Source organism: Nomascus leucogenys, chromosome 8 (assembly GCF_006542625.1).
Source record: "Nomascus leucogenys isolate Asia chromosome 8, Asia_NLE_v1, whole genome shotgun sequence".
NCBI lineage: Eukaryota > Metazoa > Chordata > Mammalia > Primates > Hylobatidae > Nomascus > Nomascus leucogenys.
The window spans coordinates 33,567,613-33,579,732 of record NC_044388.1 but is presented as its reverse complement, the minus strand read 5'-3'; the positions used below and the strand labels follow the sequence as shown (position 1 = coordinate 33,579,732).

Sequence of the window (12,120 nt, the reverse complement as noted above, 5' to 3'; positions counted from 1 at the left end):
CATGAAAAAATTAACTTTGCATATATGGGCCACATGCCCTTCCACATCCTGCTTAAAGCACCTCAATAGCCCCTAAGTTCCTGTTTAGTCAAAATGACTTGCCCTGGAGCGGGCGCAGGCAAAGCTGCCCGTGTGAGTGTGAGTCTGTTCACCCATCTCTGGTCCACAGCCCACACCAGGGCCTGGTCACGCTGCCTCCCGTCGTCTTCTGCGAGCGGGCCCAGCTGGCAAACACAGGTGACAACCTGGAATCAAGCAATCAAGCAGGTGCCTTCTCTCAGGTCACTCTTCCATACCTGCCGAGGAAAACCACAAAAGACCTCCAAGCTGCTTGAGTTAAAGTCTCCATTTATTTTTATTTTTTTACAAAAATCCAATGTAAGACCATTGTGCTCGTGACGAAAAGGGGTGGGGTGGATGGACGTGGCATGGATATCAAAGCTTCCCCCTCCAAACCAGGAGCTCCCCACTCCGTCCGGCACAGATCCCAGAAAGATCCCATCCTTCCGGACAGGACCCCAGCTGGTGAGCCCTGGCCTGAGGCACAGTCCACACGGAGGAGCACTGCCCAGGGAGCCAGCGCTCACAGCGGCCTGCAGAGCCCTGGGACGGCGTTACAGTAGGACAGCCCAAACTGGAGCAGCAAGCCGGCCACTCAGAGAACGAGGCGGTCCTGCACCCTGTGAGCTAGGACAAGGTGGCCAGGGGCAGCCCACAGACAGCCAAGAAGACCTGGGGTCTGTGGCGCTGCTTTCCCGTCTCACGCGAGTCACAGGTTGGCAGCTTTCCCATAGTGAGAAGCACCTGACCAGTGACACCACAGCCGCCTTGCTGCCTCTCACTGAGGAGGGCGTGCCCCTCAGAGCCTGTCTGCAGTCCTTCAAGCCAGCGTTCCTTTCAGGGTCAAGGAGGGCTGTCCTTGTTGGAAGCGCCGGCACCACAGCCCTCCCTGCAGCACGTCTTGGTGTCAGACCACTCAGCCCTTCTTAGATCCACCAGGGACATTCGGGGCCCAACAACCTGGCTCCACTAAAGGGACAGGCCCTGGCCCTACCACACAGACGACCTTTGCTCACCAAGTCCCGCTAAAGGGGGCCCCACCACACAGACGACCTTTGCTCACCAAGTCCTGCTAAAGGGGGTCCCACCACACAGACGGCCCTGGCTCACCGAGTCCCACTGAAGTCAGTATATGAGTTTCTCACATTAAAAGAAACCAGATAAAATAGCAGCCACAATATAGCGCCACACACCACACTCTTTGGCTCCCCGACGGAAGAAGGCTACTGCTAAAAGGAATACAAGTCAGGAGTCAGGGAGAGGGCAACTAGAAAGTTCTGAGGAAGGGCATCCGACCCCCACTGCTGGGAACATAACCACACTGCCTCAGCGGGGGAGCTACAGGCTGATGCCAGGGGGAACCTCTGGAAACACAGTCCTGGCGGCGGCTGGGTCCGGTTTGCCAATAGGGAGAGTTCCCTTAAGCCGAGCTAGCCCTACAGGTGGGTGGGAGCTACACAAAAGAGCCCAGCTTCAAAACAATACTTGAAGAGCACCCACGTGGTACGGGCAGGTCAGAGGAGAACGTATTCCGAGAAATAGAAGCACAGGATGCCAAGGTCTAGGGAAGACGGAACTGGCTTAAGGCATGTGCATGACCAGGACAGACCTGAGCTTTTGTTCAGTTGCTAGAAACCTTCCAGAGTCAACTCTACTTCGAGAAAGTAGGGTTCAAGAAACAGACGTCATGGGCTAAATCCCTGACAAATGCTACTCACACTCTCCTAGGTTCCCCTACTGCTACCATGACCCAAAAAATTAGCTTATTTCAGTTTCAGCCCAGGGAACAGAATCCTAAGCAGGGAGTGGAAAGTGGTAACTCGGGTTGTGAATGCCTGTTAGATTCCAAGGCTGGATGTGAGCTTACACAGCAAATCACGGCCTCCCATTGTTCTAGCACATACCAAACCTCAGGGGGTCCTACAGCCAAGCTAACATTAGGGGTCCAAAAACCACAGATAACACAGGATGGGGCTCCAGACAGAGGCGGGGGGGGAAGGTGAATTTCACCAAGGAATTATCCCAAGGCAGGCGCCTTGCTGTAAAACTTCCCGGCCAGCCGGGTGGGGTCCTCGAAGGACACTGGCTTGCTCTACACCAGGGAGAGAAGGCTGACCTGCAAACCACTTCAGACCACAGCAGATGTGCACCCTGCTGATTTCCTGTCCAGTCCAAGAGAGAGCACTTCAGAAACGCCTGAGGCCCACAGCACATGTGTTTCAACAGAAGAGCAGGACAGAAAGAGCCATCTGGGAGTGGCGTCTTCGGGCCCTGTTCTTTCTCACTCTTTGCTTCCTCATTCTCTTTCAAACAAGAGAGAAATGGGAGAGCAGGGATAAGTACTGAGGCAAGCCTGGCCGAAAGATAAATCTTCAAAAATCGCTGGCCCCAGCAGCAGGAAGCTGAGCAGCCCACCAGGGTCAGGCGCTCCCAGGGATTCACTGGGAAGAGAATGTGAGTTACAGGTTGCTGACTGGCAACAGAAAGGGTAAGGAAGAGACCTCGTCCAGGCCCTTAAGAGGGCCAAGTTCATCCCTTTCTGGTTTCTGCACACAGATGGCGCTGGGAGGATGGGAGATGATCTTTAAGGATAAGCCAGTGACACAAGGCCAGAACCCATCTCCGCCAGAATACAGAACAAAGGAGCCTGCGCGGTCCCTCCTTTAGAGAGGCAAAACTCACACTCCCCCAGCCAAAAATATATATGTATGCAAGTGTGTGTGCATATATTTATACACACACACATATATATAAATAAGCCTTGAATGGCAAATCTGCAACTTTCTCTTTTTAAATAATCATAATAGTTGTTATTGAATTTAAAAACCACGAACCAGCTGTCCTGGGCGTATGAACGGTGTGAGTGACTCTGCAGAGTCGCCACAGTCCTCAGTGTAAGCTATCAGTCAGTGCCCTGTGTGGGGAACCCCGGGGCCTCTGCCCAGGGCTCCAGGCCCAGTGTGGCCGACTTCTAGATAGAGGCAGCGGTTTCCTTCCACTCTTCCTGCTGCCCCTTCCAGCAGAGGGTCTGGGCCACCCACCCAGCAGATGTGCCCAAGGTCCTGCAATGCCTAGGAACCTTGGGAGCCATCTTCCTCCCTCTGCTCATCCTCTTCCCCAGACCTTGCGCCGCCCCTAGATGAACTTGAAGCACTTGGTCTTGTCATGGGGCAGGCGTGTCTTGAAGAGCACAGAGTCCACCCTGAACTGTGTGTACAGGAGGGGCATGTAGCCGTACACCTTCACGAAGAAGTTGATGCACTTGTGCCGCTCGTGGAAGTGGGAGTCATCGTGCGACAGGGCCTGAGGGCATCCTGGGCATCGGAATGTCCACCGTGAGGTCACCTGGAAACGGGAGAGAGACAGAGAGTGGGAATCCCAGCTAATACCGACAGAACCCTTGCAGCTGAGCCGATCCCACACCCCCATGTCCATGGTGAAGACGCTGATCCCCTCAGGGGCAACATCCCTGCAGAGCATGGCAGGAGCCAGAGCCCGGCCCCAGGCCTCCTGCCTACCAGGTGTCTCCAGAACATCGTCAGGTATTCTGTTGAGATGGCCTACACTTCTCAGATGCCAAAGCCTTAACGTGTGTAGCATCAGCTGTCTCAGTAAGTCTACTCCTAGTATGTACTTGGTTGCAGAGCCATAGGTAGGTACCAAGTTGTTTGTTTCATCAATGTTTTGAAACAAAATATTGAAGACTACCCAGAGGGGCGAGTCAAATCATTCTTGAATACTGTCCACAAAAAAGATGCTTAACTACATTTAAAGCCATGGGAAAGTGGCCATACTATAGTCTAGTCATATTATTATTAATTAGAAAATGTCTAACTAGAAAAGTATGAAGAGGGACAGCTTCATTACAATGTGGCAGGCCGAATGGCATAAAAACCCCTCAGAACACCTGAACATGCAAGAAGAAATACAGAAACCATCTCTTTAAATACAGGGCTGAGCCTGTAATAAGAAATGAAATTACCTGGTGATTAATCCCAGCACTTTGGGAGGCCAAGGCAGGAAGATCGCTTGAGCCCAGTCGTTCAAAACCAGCCTGGGCAACAAAGCAAAACCTCATCTCCACAAGAGATAAAAATATTAGCAGGGAGTGGCAGCAGGCCAGCTATTTGGTGTAGTCCCAGCTACTTGGGAGGCTGAGATGGGAGGCTGCTTGAGCCCAGGAGTTTGAGGCTGCAGTGAGCTATGACGGTACCACTGCACTCCAGCCTGGATGACAGTGAGACCCTGTCACTCACTCACATACATGCATGCATGCATGAATAAACAATGAATAATGAATGAATGAATGAAATCCTCAGAGACCAAACAATGAAAAAGCAAATCCTGCAAGACAGCCATGAACTTGGGTTTTAAATGGGCTGGAGAAGCGACACCTGCAAAGCGGGCTGGGGGCCTTTGGAAACACTGGCTCCATGGAAGGGAGCATGGAGGGAAGCAGGGAGGGGAGGACGCCACACAAAGAAAGATGGGGAAGAAGTGTCTTTAAACTTATCTTCTACTTCCTTTTCTTTTCACCTAAGTCTGATCTTTTCATCCCATTTCACTGAGATTTAATAATTATGATTCTCATTTTCAATAGTTCCATTTAGGGCTTTCCAATCTGTTTGTTCTTTTTGGAGTGATTTGTTGCTTTTTTATGTTTTCAGGTTACTAATTTTAAGCCTGTTTTATAGTCTATCTAATGGCTTTATTATTTGAAATCCTTGGAGAACTATAACCTGTTTGTTATATGTGTTCACTCTTGCTCATGATCAGCTGCTTCCTTGGTGGCTGACTGCTGACTTTACATTTCAAGCTCATCTTCAATGAGGCTTTACCTGTGTGTGTCCTATGTGGCCTGAGGTGAAGAAATTTCTCTTTTTCTTAAGTGGGAACTTCCTCTGCTGAGAGTAATTCCTCTTTATAACAGATTTTTGGTTTTATTTTGTCAAACAGTCCAAGGGTATCGATGACTGGGTCTAGTTTTCTTGTTTTTTTTCCCTGGGGACTCCCTATATTGCCCAGGCTGGTCTGGAACTCCTGGCCTCAAGAAATCCTCCTGACTCAGCCTCTCAACGTGCTGGGATTACAGATTGAGCCACCTCATGTGGCCCTGGGTCTAGATTTCATACAGAATGAATCCCTAAGCCCATGGAGGCTCAAAAGACTATTTAACATTCTCAACCTACACTTCCCCGACAACCTGTCAGAGTCAAGGTTAAAATAAACAAGCTGCGTGTCATCTCCCCGGGGCAACAGGTAGGAGATCTCCATTCTAATTCTCCACCCTTAACAGGCTCTACACTCCTTCACAAGAGTGATAAAATCCAACCCTCTAGACAGCTAAGGTGAGAGCAGCCCCCCATGGTGGCCTCAGTGACGCCACCACGCTTGCCACCCTAAGTTTTAGTCCTCCCACCTGCTTCCTTTCTGGCAATTCTCTTACCTTTTTATTAGCTCAACTATACACTGAAAAAATAAGTTTGTTACTTACAGTGATCAAGTTTCCAAACTACCTAGTCCACTATATTACAAAACCCAAAAATTTACTGTCAAGTATTTTTTTTTTTTTTTTTTGAGACAGAGTCTCGCTCTGTCGCCCAGGCTGGAGTACAGTGCGGTGATCTCGGCTCACTACGAACTCCGCCTCCCAGGTTTACGCCATTCTCCTGCCTCAGCCTCCTGAGTAGCTGGGACTACAGGCGCCTGCCACCACACCCGGCTAATTTTTTGTATTTTTAGTAGAGATTGGTTTCGCTGTGTTAGCCAGGATGGTCTCAATCTCCTGACCTCGTGATCTGCCCGCCTCAGCCTCCCCAAGTGTTGGGATTATAGGTGTGAGCCACAGCGCCCAGCCTACTGTCAAGTTTTTAAAAAGCAGACTGCAAATCAAGTATATAAATTTGAAATATAAAAATAAGGCCACATGTGGTGGTTCCCACCTGTAATCCCAGCACTTTGGGAGGCCAAGGTGGGCGGATCACTTGAGCTCAGTTTGAGACCAGCCTGGCCAACATGGCAAGACCCCATTTCTACTAAAAATACAAAAAAATTAGCTGGGCATGGTGGCACATGCCTGTAATCCCAGCTACTGTGGAGGCTGAAGCAGGAAAATCACTTGAACCTGGGAGGCAGAGGTTGCAGTGAGCTGAGATCGTGCCACTGCACTGCAGCCTGGGTGACAGAGCAAGACTCCATCTTAAAGAAAAAAAAAAAAAGAAAAAATACATATATATGTATTTTTACACGCGTATGTGTGTGTATATATGTATGTATAAATAAATAAGTCACCACGATAGACAGGATACCAGAGAACCAAAAGAAATAAGCCAAAAGTTTTAGTACTTTTGATTTCTTTCTGCATGTCTATCTTTTCCCAAATAATTTTTAAATTTCTATTATAAATTAAGGGGAAATGTTTTAATTGAAAGACACATCCCATAACTTAATAGGGGAAGAGTAACCATTTTGTACAGCCAGTATGCGCTGTCAGAGCCCAGATCCCAGAGTTTAAACTGGGAGGAGACACAGGCCGGTGCTTGAAGGGTGGCTCCCCTCAGAACCGAGTCTCTGGGCAGTCATGACCTCCACAGGTCCCCCTCCAGGGTCCCACCTGTCTCCTCACTTCTCCCCTCACTCACTGCTGCTCTCTTAGAACCCTTCGCGGTCACGTCAACACTGAGTTATTGCTCTTCCACGGTTCCCACTGGAACAGGATGTAGGGGTCAGGAATCTGGGGAAGGATGTTCTCAAACAGCATCTATGTCCAGTATTCCATGGGGCTCTCACTGGATCTAAAAACCTTTCTTGTCATCCCAGACACCAGAATCCAACCCCAGGAGAAATGCCCTTTAACCTGCACATTACTCCATGTGACACAAAAAGTGACTTTATAACTGCTGTTTTCACGGAAGCAGTGGTTTCCAAATGTTTTTAATCATGTAATCCATCAGTTAAAAAAAAAAAAAAAAAAAAAAACATTTAAGCCGGGTGCAGTGGCTCACACCTGTAATCCCAGCACTTTGGGAGGCCGAGGCGGGCAGATCACAAGGTCAAGAGATCGAGACCAGCCTGGCCAACATGGTGAAACCCCATCTCTACTAAGAATACAAAAATTAGCTGGGTGTGGTGGCACACGCCTATAGTCCCAGCTACTCAGAAGGCTGAGGCGGGAAAATCACTTGAACCCGGGAGGCAGAGGTTGCAGTGAGCCGAGATTGCGCCACTGCACTCCAGCCTAGCAAAAGAGCGAGACTCCGTCTCAAAAAAAATAAAAAAACAAAACAAAAAACCATTTAAGACTGCATCCCCAATATATTTGTAAATATATAACTGTGTTACATAATAAAACATGCAAAAAATTTAAAAAGAATGAAGGAACTATAATACAAACTGAAGTCTGGACATTTACTTATTTAACCAATATCGTGGATCACAGTTTACATGGAACATTCCAGTTAACTCAATCTAAGAGAAATATTCGTTTTATGCTTAGTAACAATGAGGAAAATCCTTGATAGATGCCAAGAACCTATATTACCCCAGAGAATCAAGATGTTCACTTGCATTTCGACTTCCTTACCACCTAAGCCATCTGTTTTCTCAAAACTTTACTGGTGATTTTTCAATCTCTTATCCTGAATGAAGCCTATTTACATTCTGTGTTCTCCTTGCAAAAGTAGTACATTATTCAAAGAAATAAGATGACATTAGCTCCCCATTCGTTAGTCAATATTAAGATATTAACATTATTGAAAGAACACTGCCAATCATACAAAGCAGTCAAACCTCCCTAACTCAAACAAGGAATAGTTTGATAGTAAAAATTTGAGGTATTTAAAGCACAACAAAAAAATTACTATTTTTGAACATAAAATAGTACATATACCTGATACCATTAAAATTAGGTAAATAAAATATTTAATTCAAACTGGTTCTTTATTATGAAGTAAATAATTAGACTCATAAGTTGAAGGAATTACTAAGAGTTTGAAAACACTCTTAATTTCAGCCTTTGAATTTGAAAAGTCATCCCAATCTTGAATTCTTCATATATTCCAGAAAGATGAAGAAAATTCACAGAGGATACTCAGTTTTGAAGTTTTCACTTGGTAAGAATCATGTGCACCATGTCCAAATTACTTCCACCTGCACTGAAGAGATGGCTTAACTAATGAAACACTGGCCTAATAACGCAGTAGACAAACACACTTTAACAAAAATGAAAAATTCCCCATGTCTGTGCCTGCTCAGGTAACTGATGCTATTATTAGGTACCTAATCACTCAGCTACTTTAAATTTTCGTGGACCATGTCTTCTGGTCTACTAGAGAGGCATAAATTGATGCATACATCTTGACTCAAGTCCAGTCCCTGGCTACATAAGAAAGGATATATAAGGAATAGAAAATTGCACCCATCATTAATTGCTTTCTAAAACCTTTGCCTCCCTACCTCAAAGTCTACAAAGTCTTTTCACTGTTTAATATGAGACCTACCACTGTACCTGGAAAACATACTATTTTTATATAAATACTTGTGACTATTATTTTTCACAGGTAAAAAAATTGATACATTATGTTGCTAATTATTCTTCTCTTGTGAGGCTTTTTTTTTTTTTTTTTTTTTTAGGGTCTCGCTGTCGCCCAGGCTGGAGTGCAGTGGCGCGATCTCGGCTCACTGCAGGCTCCGCCCCCCGGGGTTCACGCCATTCTCCTGCCTCAGCCTCCCGAGTAGCTGGGACTACAGGCGTCCGCCATCTCGCCCGGCTAATTTCTTGTATTTTTAGTAGAGACGGGGTTTCACTGTGTTAGCCAGGATGGTCTCGATCTCCTGACCTCGTGATCCGCCCGCCTCGGCCTCCCTAAGTGCTGGGATTACAGGCGTGAGCCACCGCGCCCGGCCTCTTGTGAGGCTTTAGCAGAAGTCTCGGCAACAGAAGAAACCCTGGGACAATCAGGAGTGACGTTCTACCCAGGGGACACAGTTGGCCTCCAAATGGATTTCTTTGTTATGCTTTGCTGCATGGAACCAGCGTCCTCTGGTGGCCACTCTGCTTAGCACTCAAGCTACGACTTCTTTCTCACTACAATGCCCAGGCTGGAGTGCAGTGGCTATTCACAGACACGCCCATGGCACATTCAGCCTTGAACTCCTGGGTTCAAGCAATTCTCCTGCCTCAGCCTCCTGAGTAGCTGAGACTACCAGGCATGTGCCACTACACCCGGCTTCTAAAGATATGATTTCATTATCATTATTAGTACATGCTGGTGGGTACTTAGTCTAGAACACAATTATTATTATTTTCTTTTTGAGATGGAGTCTCAGTCACCCAGGCTGGAGTGCGCTGGCATGATCTCAGCTCACTGCAATCTCTGCCTCCTGGATTCAAGTGATTCTCCTGCCTCAGCCTTCTGAGTAGCTGGGATTACAGGTGCATGCCACCACGCCCAGCTAGTGTGTGTGTGTGTGTGTGTGTGTGTGTGTGTATTTTTTTTTTTTTTTTTGAGATGGAGTCTCGCTCTGTCACCCAGGCTGGAGTACGGTGGCACGATCTTGGCTCACTGCAACCTCCGCCTCCGGGTTCAAGTGATTCTCCTGCCTTGGCCTCCTGAGTAGCTGAGACTACAGGCGTGTGCCGCCACACCTGGCTAATTTTTTGTATTTTTAGTAGAGACAAGGTTTCACCGTGTTAGCCAGGATGGTCTCGAGCTCCTGACCTTGTGATCCACCTGCCTCAGCCTCCCAAAGCGCTGGGATTATAGGTGTAAGCCACTGCGCCCAGCCTAATTTGTATATTTTTTAGTAGAGTCGGGCTTTCACCATGTTGGCCAGGCTGGTCACGAACTCCTGACCTCAAGTGATCCGCCCGCCTCAGCCTCCAAAAGTGCTGGGATTGTAGGCGTGAGTCACCGCACCCAGTCGAACACAACTATTTACTCATGGCAATGTCACCCATGAAGGTAAACTTATTTCATAAAATAATATGCCTTTTTGATAATAATGAAAATAAGACCTCATTAGTTTGTAGACCCTTCTAAGGACATCAGGTATAAATCTCTTACTGGAATTTAGCATTTTCTTCAATTATGAAACAGACATAATACGAAACAGACAAACACAGATGAAGCATTCACAAATATTCATTTGAAGTGACAGATTCTATAGTATTATTGGTTCTAATAACATCTGCTTCTGTAAGGACTGAGCTATCCTAACCCTTACCAGCATGCTCTAACTTGCTGACAGAGCCCGCAAAGATGACAGGAAGGGGGTGGAACCAGGCTTTCTGTGCACTGAGTGTATGTGTTAATACCTCCAAGAAAAAAAAAAAACAGAACAATACCCTCAGAATTCTAGAAATTCTGAGGGTATTTTTGGTTGTGGGCAAATAATTTATATAGTACTTATGTGCCAGGCACTATTCTTAGAGCTTTACACATATTAACTCAGAAATTCTTAAGTTTTTTGTTTTATGGACATCGCCCGTGCCTCTGGCTTGGCAATCTGGTCAAGACTGTGGACTCCTCAAAGTAATGTTTTTAGATATATAAACTACAATATATAGGATGACAAAGGAAAGGAGTTACAGTAAAACACAGTGACATACATGCTCTTTTCTTAACGTATTAAATAACAACATCTAGGGGAAAGGGAGTAACTCGTGAATTCAAAGCAGTAACAAATACAAATAATACTTTTTGCAGATATTGCAACAAAGGTATTGTGATATGAAGGTATCAGTGATTTCTACTGGTGACAAATCAGTTACTACAAATACTCTTATGAATTATAGACTCTTTCATAATTGAAGAAAATGCTTTATTCCAGTAAGACATTAATAAAAATAATGATGCAACATCTTTCCCACCCAAGTTCCAAACCTTCTGATTTCTATCCATTGCCCTTAGGAATGAAGGACCCCTGTAGTAACAACTCATTTAAGCCCACAGACAATCCTTTGATGAGGTAGGTAGTATCATCCCTAATGTACAAATGAGGACTCTGAGGTACAGTGCAGTTACGTGCTGCACTACTGCAAAACAAGTGAAGTAAACATGCATGCATCCACAGCCCCACCAGTGGTGGGACCTCACCTTGATGGGGGGCTTCCGAGTGATGTGAGAGACAAGGAAGTTCATGGCAATGTCCTCACAGTTGATGTATTCATCCACCATGTCCCGGATGGCCTGGGGCATCACGTAAGAATACAGGTAGGCATAATACTGTCAGGGGAAGAAAAAGAACCACATGCTCTGTTAGAAGACACAGGTTGTTGGCTTTCAGCCAAAATATGCATGGATGGAGGGGCTGTGTGGGTGTGGCAGTAACTAGGAGGTATTACTGGCACTTAGGGACTGGGGCAGGGGATTCCAGGCATCCTGTCGTGTGGATCTTCTGCAGTGAGGAATTATCCCATTCAAACTGCCATCATCACCCCCTTTAGTAACAGAATGTCGTATCATCTCTCTGGTACCGCAGCGATTTTGAAATCAATACAAAGATTTGTCAAACTAGGTCAGATGCTGGTTCAGTTGAACGCTATTTTGTCTCTAACAATGGCAAAAAAAAAAAAAAAAAAAAAAAAAAAAAGATAAGTGAGAGAAAAAAGCCTGGTTATTTTCTCAGACCTCAATAAATCACAGAACCATGAAACACACAATCCCTCGCTGCCTCCTGTACAGATTCTTGAGTCTGGTCAGTACTCGCCATCGGCCCTGGCTACTCCCTCCTGCCAACCACCTTCGTCTCTTGCCTGGATTCTCCACATCGGCTCCTAAATATTCTCCCTGCTGCCATATTCTTTTCCCCATGTGCTAGTCCCAGCACAGCAGGTGATTGTGTTAACACTCAAACCAACTGAACATGTCACCCCTTCGCTCCAAAGCCTCCAACACTTCCCATCTCACTCAGAGTAAAAGGCAAAGTTCTCAGACTGTCCTACAAGGCCCACAGAGGGGCGTGTTGGAGCCACTCACACCTGCTCATGAATGCCGATTTCTACATTTTCAGAATGTTGTGAGCTGGCTGTTAAACACAGCCATTATTAACGATGTAATT

General features: G+C 46.4%; 1 protein-coding gene across 4 annotated transcripts in view; it reads right to left on the bottom strand.

Moving 5' to 3' along the window:
• Positions 1-331: 331 nt before the first annotated feature.
• The window catches only part of EXTL3 (exostosin like glycosyltransferase 3), a 134,242-nt gene continuing 122,453 nt past the window's right edge, over positions 332-12,120 (bottom strand). For 3 of the 4 annotated variants that reach the window (XR_004031313.1, XR_004031312.1, XR_004031314.1), the window contains 3 exons: positions 11,157-11,285; positions 1,114-3,405; positions 332-1,066 (listed from right to left, as the gene is read on the bottom strand). Coding sequence is in view for 1 of the 4 variants with exons in the window: in XM_030817034.1 (XP_030672894.1) it covers positions 3,196-3,405; positions 11,157-11,285 (339 nt within the window). In the remaining 3 variants the exon portion in view is untranslated. Of the gene's footprint in view, positions 3,406-11,156; positions 11,286-12,120 lie in introns of all 4 variants that reach the window. The other variant, XM_030817034.1, reaches the window with a different exon arrangement.